This window comes from Astatotilapia calliptera, chromosome 3, assembly GCF_964374335.1.
Source record: "Astatotilapia calliptera chromosome 3, fAstCal68.1, whole genome shotgun sequence".
NCBI classification, from domain to species: domain Eukaryota; kingdom Metazoa; phylum Chordata; class Actinopteri; order Cichliformes; family Cichlidae; genus Astatotilapia; species Astatotilapia calliptera.
Window position 1 is genome coordinate 79,393,922 of NC_137424.1, and position 26,709 is coordinate 79,420,630.

A 26,709-nucleotide genomic window follows, 5' to 3' on the forward strand; every position below is an offset into this window, starting at 1 on the left:
TGCCGGACACCAGCCACTCCCACCCGATGAGCTGGTACGGGTGCAGCGACAGGCAGAGGCTCAGCCAACGTAGACACCAGAGCAGGGACCAGCTGGACCTCAGCCTCCCTCACCTGAAGCACTGAAACAGGTGCAGGGGAATGCTGGGCCCGAGCTGCCCTGGGAGCAGGAACACAACGGGGTGAAGGAGCAGGCTCAGCAAACACAGACTCCTCTAAAATGGTTTTTAGCTTCCTACCACCACCACGTCTAACAGTCTTAACAGTCTCAGTCTTAGCAGTGTTCATATGATTGTTTTTTTCCAGCTCAGAGGAACGAAAGCAATCATAACTCACCGCCCTGCTCCGCAGAAAAAGAGTGGTGACGGTGTGAGCGTCGCCTCCTCCGGGAAGTGGGGGGTGGCAAACTGGGCTGCAAATCCTCCAACGGACTGGGCTGCGATGAGGAATCAGAGTTTATGAAGCTCAGAACGCTGCACTCCCAACAAAGGACTGCAGTGGAGTGAGTCTAACGTCCGGCGTCACGTAATCCTTCTTCCTCCGCCGTTTAACCCTCTTGTCGGACTGGTAATCTAGGGGTGGATTATTGGGAGTCCCTCTTCGCTGTTGCCGGCCCACCTGCAGCTGATTACCTGACCAGCTGTTGGTAATCATTCCTCCCGGCTAGAAAGAGGTATTTAACCTGGACTTGCGGCGACAGTCGACGTGGGATTATTACTCCGAACTGGTATAGTCCGTGTGAGCTTGTTATTTGGCTAACGTGTGGCTAACGGTGGATTTTCCTTCTTCCTCCAGGAGGGGCGAGCGGAGAAGCGAGTTGGGGAGCACACACACTAAGGGAGTTACAACACGGAATGCACTGGGAGCAAGGGACAAGCAAGATTGGAAAATTGCACTTTTGAGTGAATTGTTGGACTTGCCTGTCTGTTTCACTGTAAATAAACGCACTGTGTTTCTGTGAAGAAGAACTGCGCCTGGGTCCCTCTTTTCCGTGACAGAATAATCCCACCACCATGGACCCAGCGGATTCTGCTTCACGCCAGCTGTCTTTCCAAGCTGAGGTTTTGGAGCGACACAAGGAAATGCTGAAGTACATTTCAAAGGAACAAACCGTGCTTCTGCAAGCCATAACAGAGCTTAAAGGTATGTTGATTTCCTCACCTAATACGGCAGCCCGCCCACTTCGCTGGAAGCTGCGGCAGCCTGTCCGCTTCCTCCTTCACCTCCACCGCGGCAGCGAGAGTACTCACTCCCCGCGCCTGAAAAATTTGACGCCGAGTTGGGGAAGAGCCGGGGTTTTTTGACGCAATGCTCTCTTGTGCCTTTGCCTCTGATTCGGCTAAAATTGCTCATTTGGTACAACTTATGACTGGGCGGGCGCTTCATAAGTTTATAAGTTTATATATAACCCTTTCTTCAAAGATAGAGGCAGTTATATCATAAAAGAAAACACAATATTAGACCATATACAGAAATGAAACAGCCTGTTGTTCATCTGCAAAAGAAAACTTCAACCTTAGTTACATCAAGCTGCTCTTTCATAAGAACCCGTTGTTTAGATAAGGAAATCTTTCAGTGTGTGATATATATTCCACTTTATCAATAAATTCATCAACCCATGTTTCCCAATTTATTAACTTTTTCTGTAAAAGACCTTCATCCCCAGTGTTATTAGGGATTGAGGGACACATGCCTCACCAAACATCACACACACTCCTTTGTACCATTTGCTTTGCCCTGTCCAGATGTTTGCCATAAAGGACAGTGACTATATTTGTACCTATAGGTAAGTGAATACCACAAACATAAACTAACTTCAATGTTAGTGCTTCCCAAAGTCTGGGGTAAAACCCAGAAGTAGCCATGAATTTCCACACAGCCAACATATATCAAACACTTCTGAGCTAAATTTACAACAGATAGATAGATCTTTCCTCCCTATCTATGCAGTGTACTGTACTCTTTAGTATTGTAGGGCAACTGACCCATTTAAACAGTGTAAACCTTCTCAAAGGCATTTACAATTATCTTTACTGTCCCCACATCAGTGATTGGGGAAACCAAAACAACCACATTTAACTCTAGAAGAACAACCTCATTCTTTAGGTGCTTCCAGCATGTTTGTGGCCTATCATGCCTCAATGAAATGTGATGAACCCAAAATCCTACTTCAGGGTGTCAAACAATGTGTCAAAGTTGAGTACACATGTCAAAATAAATCACAACTGTTGTTACTTGTTTACTGAGACAATGAGGACCTAATGCACTTATGTATCAGGACTAGGGTTTGTAGTTGTCAAACAGCTAACAGATCATCTGCAGAGGAATGGCTTATTTGAAGAGTTTCAGTCAGGTTTCAGAGCTCATCACAGCACAGAAACAGCTTTAGTGAAGGTTACAAATGATCTTCATATGGCCTCTGACAGTGAACTCATCTCTGTGCTTGTCCTGCTAGACCTCAGTGCAGCGTTCGATACTGTCGACCATAATATCCTATTAGAGCGATTAGAACATGCTGTAGCTATTACAGGTACTGCGCTGCAGTGGTTTGTATCATATCTATCTAATAGACTCCACTTTGTACATGTAAATGGAGAGTCCTCTTCACACACTGAGGTTAATTATGGTGTTCCACAGGGTTCAGTGCTAGGACCAATTCTGTTTTTTACATTATACATGCTTCCCTTAGGCAGTATCATTAGAAGACATAGCATAAATTTTCACTGCTATGCTGATGACACCCAGCTCTATCTGTCCATGAAGCCAGATAACACACACCAATTAGTTAAACTGCAGGAATGTCTTAAAGACATAAAGACCTGGATGGCCGCTAACTTTTTGCTTCTTAATTCAGATAAAACTGAGGTTATTGTACTCGGCCCTGAAAATCTTAGAAATATGGTATCTAACCAGATTCTTACTCTGGATGGCATTACCTTGGCCTCCAGTAACGCTGTGAGGAACCTTGGAGTCATTTTTGACCAGGACATGTCCTTCAACGCACATATTAAACAAATATGTAAGACTGCTTTCTTCCATATGCGCAACATCTCTAAAATTAGAAATATCCTGTCTCAGAGTGACGCTGAAAAACTAGTTCATGCATTTATTACTTTCAGGCTGGACGGCTGTAATTCATTATTATCAGGATGTCCTAAAAACTCGCTGAAAAGCCTTCAGTTAATCCAAAACGCTGCAGCAAGAGTCCTGACAGGGACTAGAAGGAGAGAGCAGATTTCTCCTGTTTTGGCTTCCCTTCATTGGCTTCCTGTTAAATCCAGAATTGAATTCAAAATCCTGCTCCTCACATACAAGGTCTTAAATAATCAGGCCCCATCTTATCTTAATGACCTTGTAGTACCATATCACCCTATTAGAGCACTTCGCTCTCGCTCTGCAGGCCTACTTGTTGTTCCTAGAGTATTTAAAAGTTGAATGGGAGGGAGAGCCTTCAGTTTTCAGGCCCCTCTTCTGTGGAACCAGCTTCCAGTTTGGATTCGGGGGACAGACACTATCTCTACTTTTAAGATTAGGCTTAAAACTTTCCTTTTTGCTAAAGCATATAGTTAGGGCTGGACCAGGTGACCCTGAATCCTCCCTTAGTTATGCTGCAATAGACGTAGCCTGCCAGGGACTCCCATGATGCACTGGTTGTTTCTTCTTCACCCACTATGTGTTAACAGACCTCTCTGCACTGAGTCATCCTTGTTATCAATCTCTCTCTTTCTTCCACAGCATTTCTTTATCCTGTCTTCCTTCTCTCACCCCAACCTGTCGCTGCAGATGGTCGTTTGTTGAGTCAATAAGACATTTGTATAACTGGCAAACGATAATTTGCAGGATTGAACAAAGTCATCAAGCTGTAGTAGAAAGAGAAGTGGTCTCAATATTACCTCCTGTGTGACTCCACATTTGACAGCTTTACTTTGAGCATTGATATTGTTCACTTTCACACATGAACTCAATGCTGGGCCCCTGACACAACACTTAGTTGGTTTGTGTAACTTTAGTTTTTCACCCGTGGTGTTTCCAACTTGTGCTCTTATTCTATTTGTTCTTATTTTGTCCTGCTTCCTGTTTTCTGATGCTTGTTAGCATTGCTATATTACACATGTAATGTGAATTATATTAATAGGAATAATGACAGTAATAGAAATGAATAAATAAATACATAAATGATAAACAGGAAGAAGGTGAGCCTGTGTGGTGTTTGTAGAGGTCGTAGTGGAAAATGCTAAAGCTTTTTATTCTGTCAGCTAAAAATGAAGAAACTGATGATGCTCCATTCATAAATGAAAAGGCGAAGTATTCACATGAAATATGATTCCTCTTTGAAGGCTGAGACAACGTCATATGTTTTTATATTAGGATCATTCCTACAGCTTTCTATTATCACGCTGATGTTTGAGTCACTGAATCAGGAACTCTGCCTCCTTTTGTTCTCACACTGGGTTTAATGAAAGAAGATTACTGTTTGTCCATTAAAGTTCTTTGTTTTGATCTTTTAAAGGATCCTGTGATGATCAAGAGCCTGGCTTGTCTCAAGGAGTCTCTCAGTGACCTGATGTTACGAGTTCAAAATATTGGGGATGGACACCAGAGGAAAAACCCACAATAACAACACTGGTCCGGTCGGGTTGAGTCAAACGATGATTTTAATGGTCACACGTGGGAGATGGACACTGTATGCAGACAGTCTCAGATCTCAGCTCAAAAAACACATCTCCATAGTTTTATGAAATCAGGGTATTAGAACGCCCCTTCATGCGTAGTGACAGGTGTAATACAATCAATGTTGACGATTTTATTTAACACAAAGAATAACATTGTCTCCTTCCCGAGGGCAGACGCTGACTGCCCCCGTCTCCTGGAACCGTCTGTACCCCTGCTAAGACACAACATGGCAGCTACAAGGACTTTCATTTATTAAGACCATCAGTGTGTATTGCTCTAAATCAAGTATATAACATTAAATGAATATTACTGGATCAGCTACTTCTACTTAAAACATATTAAAACATGACTAAGCACAAAATCACCAAGAATAACATCGTATAAGTGCTGTGTAAGCGCGTGTGGCCTTCCAAGCTCAAAGCCTTTGCCCTCCATAGATCAGCCAGACATCACGCTGGCTGTAGCTTTTAACCTTTAATTAACTTGAGCACAACTCTAGAATAAGCAACAAACTGCAATGTGTATAAATGATCATGGTTACATCGGCAATGAAAAATCATGTTATTATTCTGGTACCTGTAAGGAAAAGATCAAACTAAAGTTAAAGCCATCACTATAATGCAAAGGATAATATAAGGTCAAAAACTTCAATTTATGTTTAATGCAAAGCTGGTTATATACTTCTGATGAACTAATAATGCCATATTAAAATAATGAATGATAATGAGAAAAACATCCCCTCCTTATTCTACACTGAGCAGCAGCTACACTACAGCTCTGCTGGCCTATGTGTTCAACCTGCAGGATACATGGAGACCCACAAACACATCCTCCAACCACACACACCCATATTTTGTTTCCAAACTCCATTGCGGTTTATTTCACACCTCAAATATTTAGTAAACAATTAAGCAAATACAAGTAATAATTATAAGTAGTAACAAAATACATTACTAACTCTTTTATGCTACGTCCTGTTACGGATTCAAATATTGGGGATGGAGACAAGAGGAAAAACCACAATAACAACACTGGTCCGGCCGGGTTGAGTCAAACGATGATTTTAATGATCACAGGCGTGGGAGATGGACACCGTACGCAGACAGCATCAGATCTCAAAATGGTGGAGCATTGATCAAACTCTTATAGCCTCTGGTGCCCCCACCTTATCATAAAAGCCTAAACATTCACATGCTTTCTCTCACACAGCGCCTAAGCTACGACCTTGGCTCCCTGTTTATCTGCTTCTGCTGAGATGGAGCAGTATGCTCTGTTCTCTTCTAATCAGACAAATAAGGCGATGACTTTCTGCGAACAGTATTTTCTTATAACTCAGCAGTATAATGCATCATAAAACAATATCATTCATCCACAATAAATCAGCAGTCTAATGTAATGCAAACCAGTTTAACTAATGCAATAGTTATCAACTTCTTCTAATTCAGGAGAATAATGCAAACTAAAACTACATAATAATTCACAATCTTTAATTAGGGGTCTAACATGGCATAAAATAATATTATAATCCAACAGTCCACACCTACATGGGTGTTTTTTGAAAACACAGCTGTTTCTCTGCATTTGGGCCTTTCGTCCACACGTAAACGGCGTTTCGAATCACCGAAAATGGAGATTGTTTAAAACTCCTTTTTTGCTTTTAAGTGTGCCTTTTTTCACATCACACTGTCCGCCACGTTATTGTTTACATGAGATGAATTTCTACAATGGCGGAAAGAGACAAAATACTGTTACTTCAGTTTTTACACGCTTACACACACACACGGAGTTACTGTCCCTCCATTTAAAAAGACAGAGGCGTCACGGTGTCATTATTTTACGTGTAGTTGTTTTTTTCCTGTGTAATAATAATCAACATACTTAATACATTTTTCAAAAAATGTCTCTCTGTGCAAAACGGGTTTAAAAACATAAAAAACTGTGTTTGTCCGTGATTTAAACTGGTGGAACAAATCGTGGCAGGATCAGTCTGATATTATTTGTATCCCACTGTAAATTTACTGTATACAGAGCTAACATCTCCAAAACGTCAGAGTAGTTAGTCATTACAACAAGTGTTTGTGAACTAAAAATCAGGATTGTAGGATACTGTTTGTCCGTGATTTGGAGAGCCCAGCGTGTGCTCCCGACGCAGGGAAAACCAATTTTGCAAGGGAGACCTACCTCAGCACCTGTGCAGGTGAAGCCAAAGGGAAGATATGCTTCACCATATTTTCTAGTCTTTGGCTTGGAAGGAGGTTGGTTTGGAAACATTTGTCGATGCTTCATCTCCTGCTTTGCGTTTGTCTGGGAGCCCCGTCTAAAAACCTGTTCTTTTCATACCGCGCCCTCCCTGCGCCCCCCCTAAGGGGCGGGCCCCACACTTTGGGAACCTCCGAGTTAGAAGAAGCAGTGCTCTTATTGTGAAAATCTAACTCCTGTCCCGGATGCCTATGCCGCTTGAGGTGGAATCCCGCCTTCTTCCAGGAAGTAGCTCAGTGTGGAGTGGAGCTTGTTGTTGGTGTGCGAAGAAACTGTAAGTTTGCTTTGTTTCCTCCTTTAACAGTTTGTCTTTAGGAACTTTACTGTTTGTTCAGCTCATGTTTGATTTCTTCACACAACAAACTGTGTGTGTTTGTATTTTCAGTCTCTCCATTAAAGTCAGTGTGTAATGTTTCCTGGCTAACATCAGCTGTGTGCAGCTTAGTTCCAGCACAAACAGCACAAATCCATAGTTCACGGTAACGGACTCACAGCTGGACCAAGGCCCAGTGTGCCCGCCATTTACTGTTAGTGTGTGTGATCCGGGAATCAGACTGAATGTGTCCTAAACTCGGCCGCTGTTCCACAGTAACTGCTGTCAGATTATCTGTTGCTTAGTTATCTTAGACTGCGGTCAAGTGAGCCCTCACTTACGAAGTCGCAGTCAAGCTAGCCGCCCCGCCAGCCGCACCGAAAATGTGGTTGCACTACTCTTACGTATATTACGGTATGGGTGAAAACCGGCTTAGAAACGCAGTGTTTTGTGTCCTGACACTATTTTACTTCACAATCCACTCCCATTTTTAGTGTATCTCCACTTTCCCCCCTGTGATCCACAGCCCAAATTACTGTATGATTCAGAGAAAATTAACAATAAAATTTACCCAATTTACTCAACTATACTTTTAATGTCCTCATCTTTGAGCTCAGATTACAGGAAAACTGTAAAAGGTGACGCAGATATTTCACTGGATTATGACTCTGGGTGACCCCCACTCTGCACCCTGTGATCCACAGCCAAAATTACTGTACGGATTTTGAGAAAATTCATAGCAAAATCTTCCCATTATGCTTTACTGTACTCCACATATTAACATCTTTGAGCTCCGATTACAGGAAAATTGTAAGAGGTGACGCAGATATTTCACTGGATTCTGACTCTAGGCTGTCGCCACTCTTCACCCTGTGATCCACAGCCAAAATTACTGTATGGATTTTGAGAAAATTCATAGCAAAATCTTCCCATTATGCTTTACTGTACTCCACATATTGACATCTTTGAGCTCTGATTACAGGAAAACTGTAAGAGGTGACACAGATATTTCACTGGATTCTGACTCTGGGGGACCCCCACTCTGCACCCTGTGATCCACAGCCAAAATTACTGTACGGATTTTGAGAAAATTGATAGTAAACTTTGCACAATTTACTCTACTGTACTCTATATATTCTCATCTTTGAGCTTAGATTAAAGGAAAACTGTAAGAGGTGACGCAGATATTTCACTGGATTATGACTCTGGGTGACCCCCACTCTGCACCCTGTGATCCACAGCCAAAATTACTGTATGGATTTTGAGAAAATTCATAGCAAAATCTTCCCATTTTGCTTTACTGTACTTTATACATTGACATCTTTGAGCTCCGATTACAGGAAAACTGTAAGAGGTGACGCAGATATTTCACTGGGTTATGAATCTAGGCTGTCGCCACTCTGCACCCTGTGATCCACAGCCAAAATTACTGTACAGTTTTTGAGAAAATTGATAGTAAACTTTGCACAATTTACTGTACTATACTCTATATATTCTCATCTTTAAGCTCAGATTACAGAAAAACTGTAAGAGGTGATGCAGATATTTCACTGGATTATGAATCTAGGCCATCTCCACTCTGCACCCTGTGATCCACAGCCAAAATTACTGTACGGTTTTTGGGAAAATCCATAGTAAATATGCACAATTTACTCTACTGTACTTTTAATATCCTCGTCTTTGACCTCAGATTACAGGAAAACTGTAAGAGGTGACGCAGATATTTCACTGGATTATGACTCTGGGTGACCCCCACTCTGCACCCTGTGATCCACAGCAAAAATTACTGTATGGATTTTGAGAAAATTGATAGTAAACTTTGCACAATTTACTGTACTATACTCTATATATTCTCATTTTTGAGCTCAGATTACAGGAAAACCATAAGAGGTGACGCAGATATTTCACTGGATTATGAATCTAGGCTGTCGCCACTCTGCACCCTGTGATCCACAGCAAAAATTACTGTATGGATTTTGAGAAAATTCATAGCAAAATCTTCCCATTTTGCTTTACTGTACTCTACATATTGACATCTTTGGCCTCAGATTACAGGAAAACTATAAGAGGTGACGCAGATATCTCACTGGATTCTGACTCTAGGCTGTCGCCACTCTTCACCCTGTGATCCACAGCAAAATTACTGTACGGTTTTTGAGAAAATTGATAGTAAACTTTGCACAATTTACTCTACTGTACTCTATATATTCTCATCTTTGAGCTTAGATTACAGGAAAACTATAAGAGGTGACGCAGATATCTCACTGGATTATGACTCTGGGTGACCCCCACTCTGCACCCTGTGATCCACAGCCAAAATTACTGTACGGATTTCTGATGAAATTAAATCCTATTCCATTACCAAACAAAATGAGTTCATTGAAGTATTTGCTTAACTACAAGAAATGTCTTTCCACACACAATTTAAATTTTTCAAAATGTCATTCACACACCACCTCAAGTATCAACTTCAGTTTTAGACATTATTTATTCAGTGCTTAATCACAACAATAGTCAACTTAAGGCACTTACATAATAAGTTAAACCTTACAATAATACATACAGAGAAAAACCCAACAATCATATGACCCCCTATGAGCAACAGTGGGAAGGAAAAACTCCCTTTTAACAGGAAGAAACCTCCAGCAGAACCAGGCTCAGGGAGGGGCGGCCATCTGCCTCAACCGGTCAGGGTGAGAAATTACATTTCTCAGATTACTGATTTCTCATATTACTACTACACAGTTTAGATACACTCAACAAAAATATAAACGCAACACCTTTGTTACTGCTCCCATTCCCCATGGGATGGACGTAGAGACCTAAAATTCATTCCAGATACACAATATAACCATCCCTCCCAAACAGTGGTCACAAATCAGTCCAAATGTGTGGTAGTGGGCACATTTGCTATATTGAGATAATCCATCCCACCTCACAGGTGTGCCACATCAGGATGCTGATCTGACATCATGAGTAGTGCACAGGTGTACCTCAGACTGCCCACAACAAAAGGCCACCCTGGAATGTGCAGTTTTGTCTCACAGCAAAATGCCACAGATGCCACAAGCAATGAGGGAGCGTGCAACTGGCATGCTGACAGCAGGAATGTCAACCAGATCTGTCGCCCGTGCATTGAATGTTCATTTCTCAACCATAAGCCGTCTCCACAGGCGTTTCAGAGAATATGGCAGCACATCCAACCGGCCTCACAACCGCAGACCTCGTGTAACCACACCAGCCCAGGACCTCCACATCCAGCAGGTTCACCTCCAAGATCGTCTGAGACCAGCCACCCAGACAGCTGCTGGAACAATTGGTTTGCACAACCAAACAATTTCTGCACAAACTGTCAGAAACCGTCTCAGGGAAGCTCAACTGCATGCCCGTCGTCCTCATCGGGGTCTTGACCTGACTCCAGCTCGTCGCCGTAACAGACTTGTGTGGGCAAATGCTCACATTCGATGGCGTCTGGCACGTTGGAGAGGTGTGCGCTTCACGGATGAATCATGGTTCACATTGTTCAGGGCAGATGGCAGCTGAGAATGTCCCAGTTCTTGCATGGCCAGCATACTCACCGGACATGTCACCCATTGAGCATGTTCGGGATGTGCTTGACCGGCGTATACGACAGCGTGTACCAGTTCCCACGAATATCCAACAACCTCGCACAGCCATTGAAGTGGAGTGGACCAACATTCCAAAGGCCACAATTGACAATCTGATAGACTCCATGCGACGATGTGTTGCACTGCATGAGGCAAATGGTGGTCACACCAGATACTGACCGGTTCTGGGTCCCCAGACCCCCAATAGCGCAAAAAACTGCACATTCCAGGGTGGCCTTTTGTTGTGGGCAGTCTGAGGTACACCTGTGCACTACTCATGATGTCAGATCAGCATCCTGATGTGGCACACCTGTGAGGTGGGATGGATTATCTCAATATGGCAGATGTGCCCACTACCACACATTTGGACTGATTTGTGACCACTGTTTGGGAGGGATGGTTATATTGTGTATCTGGAATGAATTTTCGGTCTCTATGTCCATCCCATGGGGAATGGGAGCAGTAACAAAGGTGTTGCGTTTATATTTTTGTTGAGTGTATCTAAACTGTGTAGTAGTAGTAATATGAGAAATCAGTAATCTGAGAAATGTAATTTCTCACCCTGACCGGTTGAGGCAGATGGCCGCCCCTCCCTGAGCCTGGTTCTGCTGGAGGTTTCTTCCTGTTAAAAGGGAGTTTTTCCTTCCCACTGTTGCTCATAGGGGGTCATATGATTGTTGGGTTTTTCTCTGTATGTATTATTGTAAGGTTTAACTTATTATGTAAGTGCCTTAAGTTGACTATTGTTGTGATTAAGCACTGAATAAATAATGTCTAAAACTGAAGTTGATACTTGAGGTGGTGTGTGAATGACATTTTGAAAAATTTAAATTGTGTGTGGAAAGACATTTCTTGTAGTTAAGCAAATACTTCAATGAACTCATTTTGTTTGGTAATGGAATAGGATTTAATTTCATCAGAAATCCGTACAGTAATTTTTGCTGTGGATCACAGGGTGCAGAGTGGGGGTCACCCAGAGTCATAATCCAGTGAGATATCTGCGTCACCTCTTATAGTTTTCCTGTAATCTAAGCTCAAAGATGAGAATATATAGAGTACAGTAGAGTAAATTGTGCAAAGTTTACTATCAATTTTCTCAAAAACCGTACAGTAATTTTTGCTGTGGATCACAGGGTGCAGAGTGGCGACAGCCTAGATTCATAACCCAGTGAAATATCTGCGTCACCTCTTACAGTTTTCCTGTAATCGGAGCTCAAAGATGTCAATGTATAAAGTACAGTAAAGCAAAATGGGAAGATTTTGCTATGAATTTTCTCAAAATCCATACAGTAATTTTTGCTGTGGATCACAGGGTGCAGAGTGGGGGTCACCCAGAGTCATAATCCAGTGAGATATCTGCGTCACCTCTTATGGTTTTCCTGTAATCTAAGCTCAAAGATGAGAATATATAGAGTACAGTAGAGTAAATTGTGCAAAGTTTACTATCAATTTTCTCAAAAACCGTACAGTAATTTTGGCTGTGGATCACAGGGTGCAGAGTGGCGACAGCCTAGATTCATAATCCAGTGAAATATCTGCGTCACCTCTTATGGTTTTCCTGTAATCTGAGCTCAAAAATGAGAATATATAGAGTATAGTACAGTAAATTGTGCAAAGTTTACTATCAATTTTCTCAAAAACTGTACAGTAATTTTTGCTGTGGATCACAGGGTGCAGAGTGGGGGTCACCCAGAGTCATAATCCAGTGAAATATCTGCGTCACCTCTTACAGTTTTCCTGTAATCTGAGCTCAAAGATGAGGACATTAAAAGTATAGTTGAGTAAATTGGGTAAATTTTATTGTTAATTTTCTCTGAATCATACAGTAATTTGGGCTGTGGATCACAGGGGTGAAAGTGGAGATTAACCAAAACTGGGAGTGGATTGTGAAGTAAAATAGTGTCAGGACAGAAAACACTGCGTTTCTAAGCCAGTCGGCACCTATACCGTAATATGCGTAAGAGTAGTGCAACAACATTTTAGGTGCGGCTGGCGGGGCGGCTAGCTTGACTGCGACTTCGTAAGTGAGGGCTCACTTGACCGCAGTTTATCTTAGCTAGTGTATGAACACTTTGTAAGCTGACAGCTTGGTCCTGGGTACTGGGCATTGTTACTGAAATAAAGATGCTTTTCTTCTCTCTAAAACGCTGAATATGGTCTGAGCTCAGCCGGAGAGCCGCTGGAAAGATTCTGGGGTCTTTATATTTATTATTTATATTTGTCTATGCCTCTTCAGGTGGAATCGCAGAGTGAGACAAACTCACAGTTTGTCACGGCGGATTTAGTTGATTCTTCCAGCAGACTTGTGGCTATGTGACTGCAGTAAGAACACATCTGTGTTTATCTGGAGCTGCTAACCAGAGTAGAATTGCAGTGACATTTATGACGTCACAGCAGCAGGACTTTTTTTTGTGTTTATGAGGATAGTTTAGCTCTGACTGGACCTCTTGGACGATGTTTGGTATAGCTGCTCTGCTCCCACACAGGATGGAAACTCCTTAAGTGTAACATCACTCACATTACCATCAGAGTTCCTGTAACACTGAATTAGACTAAACTTATTGAGCTAACATCTGTCTGTAAATTACTCAGTTAAAGATGATCACAGACTATTTTTCAGTTGAAGTCACATGCGGACTTTTTAATAATCATTTATTTTTTTGTTGATCTTAATATTGAGAAAATACGTCTTAATTTTTGTCCTCGTGGTGTTATAACATATTTTCCTGTTCTTTATATAAACACCAGAATAGATCCATTGTGTCTGATGTAAACTATAAATGTTAAACATGTTTAGCATGCTTTATGGCTGCTCAGTTTAGAGGTGGTTGGAACAAACTGTGTTGAACATTCTGGTGGGCAGTATGAAAAAAAATAAATCAAAAGTCCATTTCTGAATGCAACAGTAATATTATGATTTAATGTTATTTCGGCTCAACTGGGCCTTCATATGGGTTTACTGTGGATAATTTATATAGAATATAACAATATATATCTATTCTCAGGTTCTGAGCTAATCACCAATAATATCAGTCTTAGTTGAAAAATAAGACTTGGGTAATGATCATCTTCCTCCTGGAGAGTCTTCCTCACTTGGCTGATGTTGTGATGACGGCTTTTTCTTTACCATGAAATACAGCTGGGTGATAGAACGATAACGATATGTATCGCGATTTAACTTTTACTCGATAGAGGAATTAAGCTATCGCGATAGACCTCGCCGCTCTTGTCCTCTTAAAGAAAGAAAAAAAAAAAAGGTCAGCCAATCCAAATTAAGTAGCGCAGAGCCGAACCACAGCAGCAGCGTCACGTCGCGTGACTTGTTACGTACAGCACAAGTGCCAAGCCGCACATGTGTATTTGTTTGGGAAGCAGCCGGCCACCATGGAGGAAATGAGTGTGCGGACTAGAAAAATCAACCGAGCGTGACCGAAGAGAAAACAGATGATGGTTCCAATGCCGGAGAGATTGTCGAACAGAAGAGCCATAGAAGTTCCGTAGTGTGAAGGTATTTCGGCTATTTCAAGTCTGACAAAAAACAGAGTAGCGTGCACTGTAAATTGTGCCGAAAGCAAGTCTGGAAATACAGTAAACTGGTGCATGCGTCACACTGCGCCACGTTATTGTTTCGGTGAAATGAATTTCTACAATACTGTTAATTCTACTCTCTGCAGTGTTTAAATGCTTACATATACACACAGTTACTGTCCCTCCACACATACGACTCGGTTCTGCTTCTATGCCCCAGCTTTGTTTACTTTTTCCCACCGAGGCTTCTAGACTTCTGATTGGCCAACATTTCTGCACGGTTAGGAATCTAGCGCCACCTGCTGCTTTGGCATGTTCATAGAAGCGTTTTCCTTCATTTCTGCCTTTATTTGTGGACGGGATTATTTTTTAAAACGAAAACGGAAAATCTCCGTTTTCAAAAATACCCGTGTACGTGTGGACGTAGCCTCAGTCTCTGACTGGAAGCGCTAATTCGTCATTCGGCTTTTGTCAGACTAAAGTAACTGTTAAAACTGTTTGAAAAGCTAAGCTATACAACAAGGAGAGATTGAGAATTTCCTTTTAGTTCTCAGTTTATTTGATATTGACAAAAGTTAGTCAGTTTTGTCTGTTCTTCTGTAAAACAAACTAAGATTTATTTTTAGAATTAATATTTTGTTTCTAAGTGGAATTGACAATTTAGTCTGTTTCGTTTGTTCTATTTTGAAACTTAAACGCTTTAAACTGCCTTTTGTGTAGTTTGCAATATTTGCCTTTATTTATCTGAAAAAGTCTCATGTTCCTTAAGTACATCTACCCTGTTGAACTTACTATGGGAAATAAATATTTAAATAAAAACAAGCTGTTGATTATTTCACATTTTACTTGTGAGCAACGGCACATTTAAATCTTACAAATATAGTTATTTGGCTTATATCGTGATAGATATCGTTATCGCCTGAAATGAAAAAAACATATCGTGATATGAAAAAATCTCATATCGCCCAGCTCTACCATGAAAGGATCCTGGGATGATCCACACCTGTCTTCTGTGGACGTCCAGGCCTTCCTCTGGTCTTTTCTTATCTGAATGGACCAAACTGTTGATGTGTCCTCTTTCTGCTTTCTCTGATGAATATGATTTGCTGTTACAGTCTGAGGACTTTCTGTTTCACTTTAAGACAGTGCAGGTTTAATTAGAGTTAAAACAAAAAACAAAAAACAATCAGGCAAATTAAAGATGAATCTCACTGTAAATCCCTTATAAACTAACTGTAACTTGAATGTTTTTGTTGAACAGCTGAAACAACACAGGATCGGAAATGGGGCTGGGCCATATTATACCGTTCACAGTAACACAGGTATAATGTTAGGCAATGACAAGAAAATGAAATATCGCAATAGAATATGAGTAAAACGCATTTGTGCAATACATTTGTTTTAATACGCACATGGTGGAAAAAACATGGCGGCGATGGAGAATGAGGAGGAGGAAAGCGGATCGTTGAATGAAACAGATGAACCAGAATTGGTTTGTAAAAATGGTGCAACTACAGTGAAGTGGAATTGGTTTGGTTTTTGTGTGTCAGATACCCACCAAAGCACATTTTGTAGAACATGCAAGTCGTTAACATTACTGTATTTTTTCGGATTATAAGGCGCTCTTAAAAGCCTTTAATTTTCTCAAAAATAAACAGTGCACCTTATAATCCGGTGCAATTTATGTATGAATTCTGGTTGTGACCTCAGAACAATTTTATGTGGTACACGGCGCTCAAAACATCTGTCAAAATGTTTTAGTACAACTTTGGTAAGCTACGAAGCCGCACCGCTTGATGGATTGTCGGAGCATTACAACTACCGTAGTCAGGAGCCTCGCGGAGTGATACGTACTGTGCTTCAACATAATATTACCGTATCGTGTGTGTCTAAGGAGCCCAAAATGGCACCTGTTAAGAGACATGCTTATGAAGCGGATTTTAAATTCAAGGCTGTCAGTCATGCAGTAGAACATGGCAATAGAGCTGCTGTGAGAGAATTCAGCATTAATGAATCAATGGTACAGAAGTGGATGAAGGAAGAAGAATGAGTTAAGTTTGACTTGTCCGTTTTGTTTCGCTTAATGTGCCTTATAATCCGGTGCACCTTATGGTCGGAAAAATACGTATTTGACTTATTGATGGCAGCAATATGGCAGCCTCGCCTCTGTCAGTCTGCCCCAGTGCAGCTGTGGCTACAACTGTGGTTTGCCTCCACCAGTGTGTGAATGTGAGAGTGAATGAATAGTGGAATTGTAAAGCGCTTTGAGGGTCTCGAAAAGTGCTATATAAATGCAATCCATTATTGTTATTAATGCCAAGCTACTTTTCAAATTCAAATTCAAATTTTTATTTGTCACGTACACAGTCATACACAGTACGATATATAGTGAAATGCTTGGACAACTGCTCGTGACCTAAAGAAAACAAAAAAGGAAAAGGCTATGAATAAGATAGGAAATAAATATGAAAAATTAAAAAGGGTAAATTTAACTAGCTGCTACACATTTTAGATCATTTTGAGGATTTGAATGACGGCCTTCAAAAGGAGTTGATTCTATTACAGGAGTGGGTAACTCCAGACCTCAAGGGCCAGTGTCCTACCGGTTTTAGATGTTTGCTTGATCCAACAGAGCTGATTTTAATGGCTACATTACCTCCTCAACATGTCTTGAAGATCTCCACAGTCCTGGTAATGAACCAATCATTTGATTCAGTTGTGTTGACTCAGGGTGATGTCTAAAACCTGCAGGACACCAGCCCTTGAGACCTGGAGTTGCCCACTCCTGTTCTATTAGGGCTGTTATAAACTAAACTGAATATGTCACACTGCTGTCTGACTGCATTCAGCTGACACTGACATGAAGTAGGAAAGAAGCAGCTGATATTTGGACAGCACACATGATGGAAAGGAGGATTTCAGTTGATGTGCACATGAATGATTTGTGTTTCCTCTGCAGGTAGAAAGTGTGTGTGAGCTGAGCAGCATGGATCAGTGTGAGGACAGAGAGGAGGGAGCCCCTCCCTCTAAAAGCACTCTGTGTGGGGAACATGAGAGCCAGACCAAAGCTCAGAGGTGAGATGACCATCTCTAACTGTCCATGACTCTTCTCCATGTCACAGCTCAGCACTCATATCACTGCTGCATCATTATTCACAGGAAGAAACAAGGAACTAAACGGAAACATGAACCTGAACCCAGCTGTGTGTCCTTTAAGAGTGACTGGTCTGCAGATCGTCCCATTGATTTTAAAGTCCATCTGGCATCTGCTGCAGAGAGGTAATAATAATAATAATAATAATAATAATAATAATAATAATAATAATAATAATAATAATAATAATAAATTTTATTTATGAGCGCCTTTCAAGTCACCCAAGGACACTTTACAATAGGATAAAACACATAGTAAAACAATGGCAAAATAAGAACAATAAAACAAAAGCACAAGATAAAATTAACAAACAGTGGATTCACAGTGAATATGCAGATTTGAACAGATGAGTTTTGAGTTGGGATTTAAACTGGGGGAGAGAACCAATGTTTCTTATTTCTGGGGGCAGAGAGTTCCACAGCCTGGGAGCAGAGCAGCTGAAAGCTCTGCTTCCCATGGTGGGGAGGCAGAAGGAAGGTACAGTAAGCTGGATAGAAGAAGAAGATCGAAGTGAACGGGCAGAACAGGTAGTGGTTAACAGGTCAGAAATGTTATGAATGGCCTTGAAGTTGAGCAGAAGAAGTTTGAATATTATCCGGAATTTCACAGGGAGCCAGTGAAGTTCCTGAAGAACAGGGGTGATGTGCTGGTAGAAGGGGGTTCTGGTGATAATGCGAGCAGCGAAGGTCTGAACCAGTTGAAGCTTATGGTGGGATTTTTGGGGGAGACCATGCAAAAGAGAATTGCAGTAGTCAATACGGGAGGTAACAAGACTGTGGACAAGAATGGACGTAGACTGGGTGGAAAGAGAAGTAAGCAATCTGTTAATGTTACGTAGATGGAAGTAGGCAGAACGGGTGAGATTATTGATGTGAGATTTATAGGAAAGTGAACTGTCTAGGATGACACCAAGGCTCTTAACCTGAGGAGAAGGGAAAACTGTGGCGTTATCGATGGTGAGTGAGAAATGGTTTGCCTTCAAAAGGTTGGATTTGGTGCCAATAAGGAGAATCTCAGTTTTATCCTCATTGAGCTTTAGAAAATTAGAAGTAGAGCAGGATTTTAACTCGGATAGACATTCTGAAAGGGAGGAAGGTGGGAGGGAGGAATCAGGTTTGCAAGAGAGATATAACTGGGTGTCATCAGTAAAACAGTGAAACTGAAGATCAAATTTGTAGAAAATGGTACCTAGAGGGAGGATGTATATTATAAAGAGAAGAGGGCCTAAAACTGAGCCTTGAGGTACACCAGAGGTGACGGGGAATAGACGAGAGCGGAATGATCTTAGTTGAATAAACTGGGAACGGTCGAGGAGATATGATTGAAACCAGGCGAGGGGTGTGTCAGAGATGCCGAGAGAGGAAAGTCTGCTTAGAAGTACAGAGTGAGAAATGGTGTCGAAGGCTGAGCTCAGATCTAAAAAGACAAGAATGGTGAGAAGACCAGAGTCAGCTCCGATTAAAGATTGTTAGTGACTTTAAGTAAAGCAGTTTCTGTACTGTGACATGAGCAAAAACCAGATTGAAATCTCTCATAGATATTATTATTAACCAGGTGTAAATGAAGTTGAGCTGCAACCACTTTTTTGAGTATCTTAGAAATGAAGGGTAGATTGGAAATCGGACGGAGGTTGTTAAAGTTGTTAGGATCTAAAGAAGGTTTTTTCAGTATAGGAGTGACTAGAGCAGTCTTGACTGAGGGAACGATACCGGTGGTGAGAGAAGAGTGAATGATAGCAGAGATGAGTGGGAGTAAAGAAGAGAGGCAGGATTTCACAAGCCCCGTGGGCATGGAGTCAAGATGACATGTGGCAGGCTTTGATTTACATATGAACTCGGAAATATCGGATAAATCAGGAAGATACAAAGTGGAAAACGGCTCAAAAAAGAGAAGAGGTTCTGGAGAGGGCTTAGGCTGCGTTCACACTGCAGGTCTTGATGCTCAATTCCGAATTTTTGATCAAATCCGATGTTTTTGTCTGCTCGTTCACACTACAAATAAAATGCGACAGCAAACGCGCTCTAGTGTGAACGCTCAAAGCGGCCCTCGTGCGCAACGGGCTCTGTTTAGACCCAGAGCAAACAATATGTTTGACTGATGGCCCTTAATATAAAGACTTCGGACTTCACGTTTCCCAATTTTTGCTTTAAGTTATTTTGTTATTTACATAATAATGCAGATAACCTAATATTGATCCTTATTGCTGTTTTAGAGGAGCGGTGCTTCAAAGGATAGCTGCAGATTTCTGTCAGAATCTGGAGATTATACAGTACAAATAAAATGTTCACGTTTCTCCAACGTTGTCTTCCTAACAGTTTCACCGGATGGCCAGGAAGCGTTCACGATGTCTTCTCCGGCACTGATAATTGGCGTCTGTCTTGTGTCAATGAATTAAAAGACGGATTTAATGCGACATGACCGTTCACACAGCAGTCGCTTTCTAAAACATCGGATATGTATCGGATTCAGGACCACATACGAAAGTGACCCAGATCGGATTTGAAAATATCGGATTTGTGCCGTTCACACTGTCACACCATGATCGGATATGAGTCGCATAGGGTCAAAAAAATCGGATTTGATGCGCTTTCGCCTGCAGTGTGAACGTAGCCTTAGACACAACATTTGATCTGAGTTGCTGGTGGATGTTATTGATTTTCGTTGTCCAGAACAGCATCAAGGAGTTGCAGGTTTCAGAGGAATAGAAGTGTGGTGGTAAAGTGTTGGGGGGTTGAATTAGTTCGTTGAGAACTGAAAACAGAGTCCTCGCATTACCCTCATAAGAACTGATAATACCAGAGTAGAAGCTTTGTTTGGCCTTGCTGATGGAGTCTTTATACTGAAGTACGTGGTATTTATAGATTTCTGAATCAACCAAGTCCAGGGTGTGTCCTTTAGAGTGAGTGGGAAAGTCGATAAATTGTTTAAATTCAGAGCCTTCAAGACAGGAGGAAAAGTCTCTGGTGATCAGAAGGTCATTATTGTCCATGTGAATGTTGAAATCTCCCACTAAGATCACATTTGGGGAGAGAGATGAAAGATGGGTTAGTAGATTAGCAAAGTCACTGAGGAAGACAGGGTTAGGTTTGGGGGGCGGTATACAGTAGCTATGATGGTGGGAATGGGTCCAGTCAGCTCACATGCAAGGACCTCTAGAGAACTAAAGGTATCAACATTAACTGGCAGGACTTTCAAGTGCTGGCGAAAAAGGATCGCGAGACCACCCCCACGACCTGAGCAGTGGGGTTTAGAAAAGTAAACAAACCCCAGAGGAGCAGATTCGTTTAGCTGAGAAAAATCATCAGGTGTTTGCCAGGTTTCAGTTAAGCAGAAAAAGTCAAACTTACGGTCAGATAGGAGGTCTTGGATGAGAGGTCCCTTACTTGTCAATGAACGAATGTTTAGAAGACCGAAGTTGAGTGGAGTATCTTCTTTTTTGCTAATCGCGTGGGCGCCCTGGGCAGGTGGGCTAGAGATCGATGGTTGACAGCCCGATCAGGGTTCCTGCGAGGGCGGCGAGTAGCAGACCAGAACGATTTAATTCCATTGGAGTTATGGAAAATCCTGCGGGACCCGCGATGGATGTATCTCCGGCGAGGCTGGAAAGTGATGCCCGGGTGGTAGTGGAGCTCCGCCGCCGGCGGGAGCAACAGCTGCCCGCGAAGGCGCAGGAGCTCAGCGGCTGTATAGCGGAGCAGTCCAGCTGTAGGATGGTAGACGAGCGTCAGGAGAATCCAGAATAGTGCCGACCAGCTCAGGAACATCTTGACCCACATCTTCGATTATGTGGAGGAAAATGAGCCGAGCCGGAAAATAACAGATGTTGAGGACAAGCGTTGCAAATCAATCCCTGGCAGAGATCGATCTGGTCCTGAGTGTGAATGTCCCTGTTCATTCAAATCTGAATCCAAGTAATCTAAATAATTGAAAAATGTACCAGTGAGTAGCGGCAGCCAGGCGCGGCAGCCAGGCGCGGCAGCCAGGCGCACCAGCGTTCACTCAAGCCGGAAGCCAGTCTAGAGGTGAGCTGTTAATAACATGAACTCTTTGATTTAACTGCTTGATGTTGTTGGAAATAAACTGCAGTGAGCACTGAGAAGTGTTGTTCATCATGCATAGCAGAAAATGTGTCCTCTAAGGCCTGGACCAGGAGTGAAGTGTTGAGCTACATATTCTCCTTAAATTGCTGTCTGTCTGAGTCATGTATAAAAAATGATGTTGGCTTTATAGATCATATCTGTAATGCGATAACGGTATTTAAATTTGCAGTAATGGTTAACAAAGACGTCTGCAATCGGTTTTATCACAGTAAATGTATATACACAGCTAACTAATCATCTGCAGAGGAATGGCTTATTTGAAGAGTTTCAGTCAGGTTTCAGAGCTCATCATAGCACAGAAACAGTTTAGTGTAGGTTACAAATGACTGGTCGCAGCAGATGGCCGCCCCTCCCTGAGCCTGGTTCTGCCGGAGGTTTCTTCCTGTTAAAAGGGAGTTTTTCCTTCCCACTGTCGCCAAAGTGCTTGCTCATAGGAGGTCATATGATTGTTGGGTTTTTCTCTGTATCTATGAAGCGCCTTGAGGCGACTTTTGTTGTGATTTAGCGCTATATAAATAAAATTGAATTGAATTGAATCTTCCTATGGCCTCTGACAGTGGACTTATCTCTGTGCTTGTCCTTCTAGATCTCAGTGCAGCGTAGGGCTGCACGATTAATCGTTAGAAAATCGCGATCTCGATTCATACTTATGTGCGATCTCATTTCCAAATGACAACGATTTAAAAAAAAAAAAAAAAAAAAAAGACGACGATTGTACCGCATTTTTATCCGGGACGTAATCTGCATGAAAACAAGCACTCACTCTTCCTGCTCAACAAATGACAAGGGCGGAGCCTTATACCACGTGATACAGAAGCTGTGCCGTGTGATGCTAAAATTAGCAGGGAAAAAACAACGGAGAGCACGTCAGGGATGATGAGAAAGTGACAGGAGAAAATCCGTCCCGGTCAACCACCCAAACATCAATAACGGGAACCTTATACAGCGCTTCCCTATACAACTCCCGCAGGCACAAAGAAATTACAGAGGCTATCACTTATCACCTGACCAAAGATATGGCTCCCATCAACACTGTGCAAAACGAGGGATTTAGGAAAATGATCAACACCCTAGACAAACGCTACACAGTGCCGTCCCGCAACTATTTTTCTATTGTTGCACTACCTGCTCTATACACGCAGTGTCGAGCAACAGTGGAGACAGAATTTCAAGCAGTACAACATTTTGCGGCAACCACAAAACGTGAGACATTTGTTGTTTTTATGTTTATTTATTGTTTTTATGTTCAGTTTCAACTGTTACGAAGTTGATCTGCAGTTAATAAGTGCAATAAATATTTATACTGGAAAAGAAAATCGTGAGAGAATCGTGATCTCAATTCTAAGCCAAAAAAATCGTGATTCTCATTTTATGCAAAATCGTGCAGCCCTAGTGCAGCGTTTGATACTGTTGACCATAATATTCTATTAGCGCAATTAGAGCATGCTTTAGCTATTACAGGTACTGTGCTGCAGTGGTTTGTATCATATCTATCTAATAGACTCCAATTTGTGCATGTAAATGGAGAGTCCTCTTCACACACTAAGGTCAGTTATGGTGTTCCACAGGGTTCAGTGCTAGGACCAATTCTGTTTACATTATACATGCTTCCCCTAGGCAGTATCATTAGAAGACATAGTATACATTTTCACTGCTATGTAGATGACACCCAGCTCTATCTATCCATGAAGCCAGATAACACACACCAATTAGTTAAACTGCAGGAATGTCTTAAAGACATAAAGACCTGGATGGCCGCTAACTTTCTGCTTCTTCATTCAGATAAATAAATAACATGGAATGTCACATCTCTGGTGGGGAAGGAGCCTGAGTTGGTGCGTTAGGCTGAGAGGTACCAGCTAGATATAGTCGGGCTTACCTCAACGCATGGCTTGGGCTCTGGAACCAGTCTCCTGGAGAGGGGCTGGACTCTGTCTCAGTCTGGAGTTGCCTCTGGTGAGAGGCGGCGGGCTGGGGTGGGTATTCTAATATTCCCTCAGCTCGCTGCCTATACGTTGGGGTTGTTCCCGGTGGATGAGAGGGTTTGTTCGCTGCGCCTTTGGGTTGGGGAACGGGTCCTGACTGCCATCTGCGCTTATGCGCCCAGCGGCAGCTCTGAGTATCCAGCCTTTTTCGAGTCCCTGGGTGGGGTGCTGGAAGGTGCTCCGCCTAGAGACTCTGTTGTCCTACTGGGAGACTTCAATGCTCACGTGGGTAATGACAGCGAGACCTGGCGGGGCGTGATTGGGAGGAACGGCCTCCTTGATCTGAATCCGAGTGGTGTTTTGTTATTGGACTTCTGTGCAAATCACAGATCGATTTTGTAATCGTATCACCAGACATGCGACCATATGTTCTGGACACTCAGGTAAAGAGAGGGGCTGAGCTGTCAACTGATCACCACCTGGTGGTGAGTTGGATCAGGTGGCCGGGGAGGACGCTGGACAGACCCGGCGCGCCTAAACGTGTAGTGAGGGTGTGCTGGGAACGCCTAGCTGATAGGTACCGACAGGCCAAACGGGATGCAGCTCGGGCAGTGGCTGAAGCCAAAACTCAGGTGTGGGAGGCCATGGAAAAAGACTTTCGGACTGCCTCGAAGAGATTCTGGCAAACAGTCAGGCGACTCAGGAGTGGAAAGCAGTGCTCTACCTGTACTGTGCATAGTCAGAGCCTGTACTGTGCAGAGCCACCAAGGAGTTGGTGTGGATGAGGTCCGCCCCGAGTTCCTGAAGGCTCTGGATGTTGTAGGGCTGTCTTGGCTTTCACGCCTCTGCAATGTTGCGTGGAGATTGTACTCGGCCCTGAAAATCTTAGAAATATGGTATCTAACCAGATTCTTACTCTGGATGGCATTACCTTGGCCTCCAGTAACACTGTGAGGAACCTTGGAGTCATTTTTGACCAGGACATGTCCTTCAATGCAGCTATGTAAGACTGCTTTCTTCCATTTGCGCAACATCTCTAAAATTAGAAATATCCTGTCTCAGAGTGATGCTGAAAAACTAGTTCCTGCATTTATTACTTCCAGGCTGGACGACTGTAATTCATTATTATCAGGAAGTCCTAAAAACTCACTGAAAAGCCTTCAGTTAATCCAAAATGCTGCAGCAAGAGTACTGACGTACTGCGTTCAAAGATGGCTCCAGTGATGGATGCTCCGACCCAACTTTTCAATTTTTTGCTGGTTTTTGTTTCTTTGATTAATTAAGTTTCATTGCAAAACTACAGAGTCCGACATTGTTTTGGCAAAGTTACACACCCATCCCATATTGATTTTAGTTAGCTCCAATTGACTTAACCGGGTGTCATTACTGCCGACGTGAATTATGATTTTACTGAATTTATGTTTACTCTTAGCCAGCAGTTTTACATTTCCCACAATGTCACCTGCTCTGGCCCCTGGAAGACAATTGACTATTGTTGCTTGTGTCTCAAGCTTAACATGTCTAAGAACAGAATTGGCAATTACCAGAGTTTGACCCCTGGCAGGTGTGTCGCTGAGTAGGGAACAACGGTGAGACACATGAACAGGTTGGTGGTGTACCTGCGGCTTCTGTTTAAGACTATGCTTCTCTAGCCGCTAAAACTGGTGGATCCAAATCTTCACCACAAAGTCCGTTCACATACAGGAAGAAGGGGAGTGAGTGGGTCAGTGCTCAGGGCGCAGAGACTAAATCGGCCTTAAACACACCATTTATTTCCATGGAAAAAGGTAAAACCAGAATTAAAAATACAATTTTAAAATACCCCAATACAATAAAAAGAACGTTCTCAATACGCTAAAACACCTGCCGGTAGAAATAATTATACACTCTCCAAACTAATATCGTATTTTCACGACCATAAGATGCACCGTACTAAAAGGCGCAGTCTCAGTTATGTGTGACATTACTGTATTTAACTCACACATAAGGCGCACCTGATTGTAGGGCGCGGGTTTTATATACAATCTACGCCCACACTTCCCCCTTTAACGTTCTCATGGTGTCCTCTACTACGTCCGCCTTACAACAACAACACACACAAAAAATAGAGCGGGAGCAAAACTGAGTTTGGTATTCACATTTATTTTACCGGTAATCGTCAACAATCAAACCCATCGAAGTCCTCATCCACTGTTTCTGAATTGAACAGCTGCACTAAATCTCCATCAAATATGCCAGGTTCACTTTCTTCTCTGTCAGAGTCACTTTCTTTGCTGTGCGGCTCCTCGGAAATGATGCCGGCTTTTGCGAAAGCTCGAACAATAGTGGCAGCAGACATGTTAGCCCAAGCATCTACAATCCATTCGCAAATTGTGGCGTAACTCGCCCCTTGCTGCCTTCCACTCTTAGTGAAACTGTGGTCCCCATCGGTCATCCATCACTCCCACGCCGCTCGCAGCCTTACTTTGAACGGGCGGTTCACACCGATGTCCAGCGGTTGGAGTTCCTTTGTCAGGCCTCCCGGAATGACAGCAAGCTCACAGTTAATTTGTTTCACTTGTTTTTTCACATCGACTGTGAGATGATCTGTGACTATATGCGTGCCCAACAGCGATGGTGATGCGTGAAAAAAAAAACACCTGGTCTCCTTACATGCACCTCCCTCAGCCACTCTTTCATCATTTCCTCATCCATCCAGCCATTTTCATTTGCCTTAATGATGATTCCTGTTGGAAACTTCTCTTTAGGCAAAGTCTTTCTCTTAAAAATCATCATAGGCGGCAGTTTCTGTCCATTAGCATGGCAGCCAAGCACAACAGTAAAAGAAAACTTTTCGTGCCCTGTTGTGCAGATCGCTACCGTGCTGGTCCCCTTCTTCTCCACAGTGTGACTCACCGGGATGTCGAAAGTGAGCGGCACCTTGTCCATGTTAGTGATGTGTATCTGGGCTGGATGTGTTTGTCGGCAATGTGTTTGCTGCAGTAGGAGCGGAAGATGGCCAGCTTGTCATTATAATCCGCTGGAAGTTGCTGCGCTACCGTAGTCCTGGTCCGGATGGAAAAATGGCACCGTTTCATGAAACGAAAGCACCAAGACGGACCTCCTTTGAAATGTTCAATTTTCATTTCTTCTGCTAGCGTTACTGCTTT

The 26,709-nt window shown here is 42.5% G+C and overlaps 1 protein-coding gene across 3 annotated transcripts in view; it reads left to right on the forward strand.

Moving 5' to 3' along the window:
- The first annotated feature begins 7,088 nt into the window (after positions 1 to 7,088).
- Positions 7,089 to 26,709, forward strand: part of LOC145425924 (uncharacterized) — an 87,794-nt gene continuing 68,173 nt past the window's right edge. For 2 of the 3 annotated variants that reach the window (XM_080299391.1, XM_080299390.1), the window contains exons 1-3: positions 7,089 to 7,206; positions 17,341 to 17,456; positions 17,541 to 17,660. In XM_080299391.1, the coding sequence (XP_080155517.1) occupies positions 17,368 to 17,456; positions 17,541 to 17,660 (209 nt within the window). In that variant the 5' untranslated portion in view covers positions 7,089 to 7,206; positions 17,341 to 17,367. Of the gene's footprint in view, positions 7,207 to 13,089; positions 13,176 to 17,340; positions 17,457 to 17,540; positions 17,661 to 26,709 lie in introns of all 3 variants that reach the window. The other variant, XM_080299392.1, reaches the window with a different exon arrangement.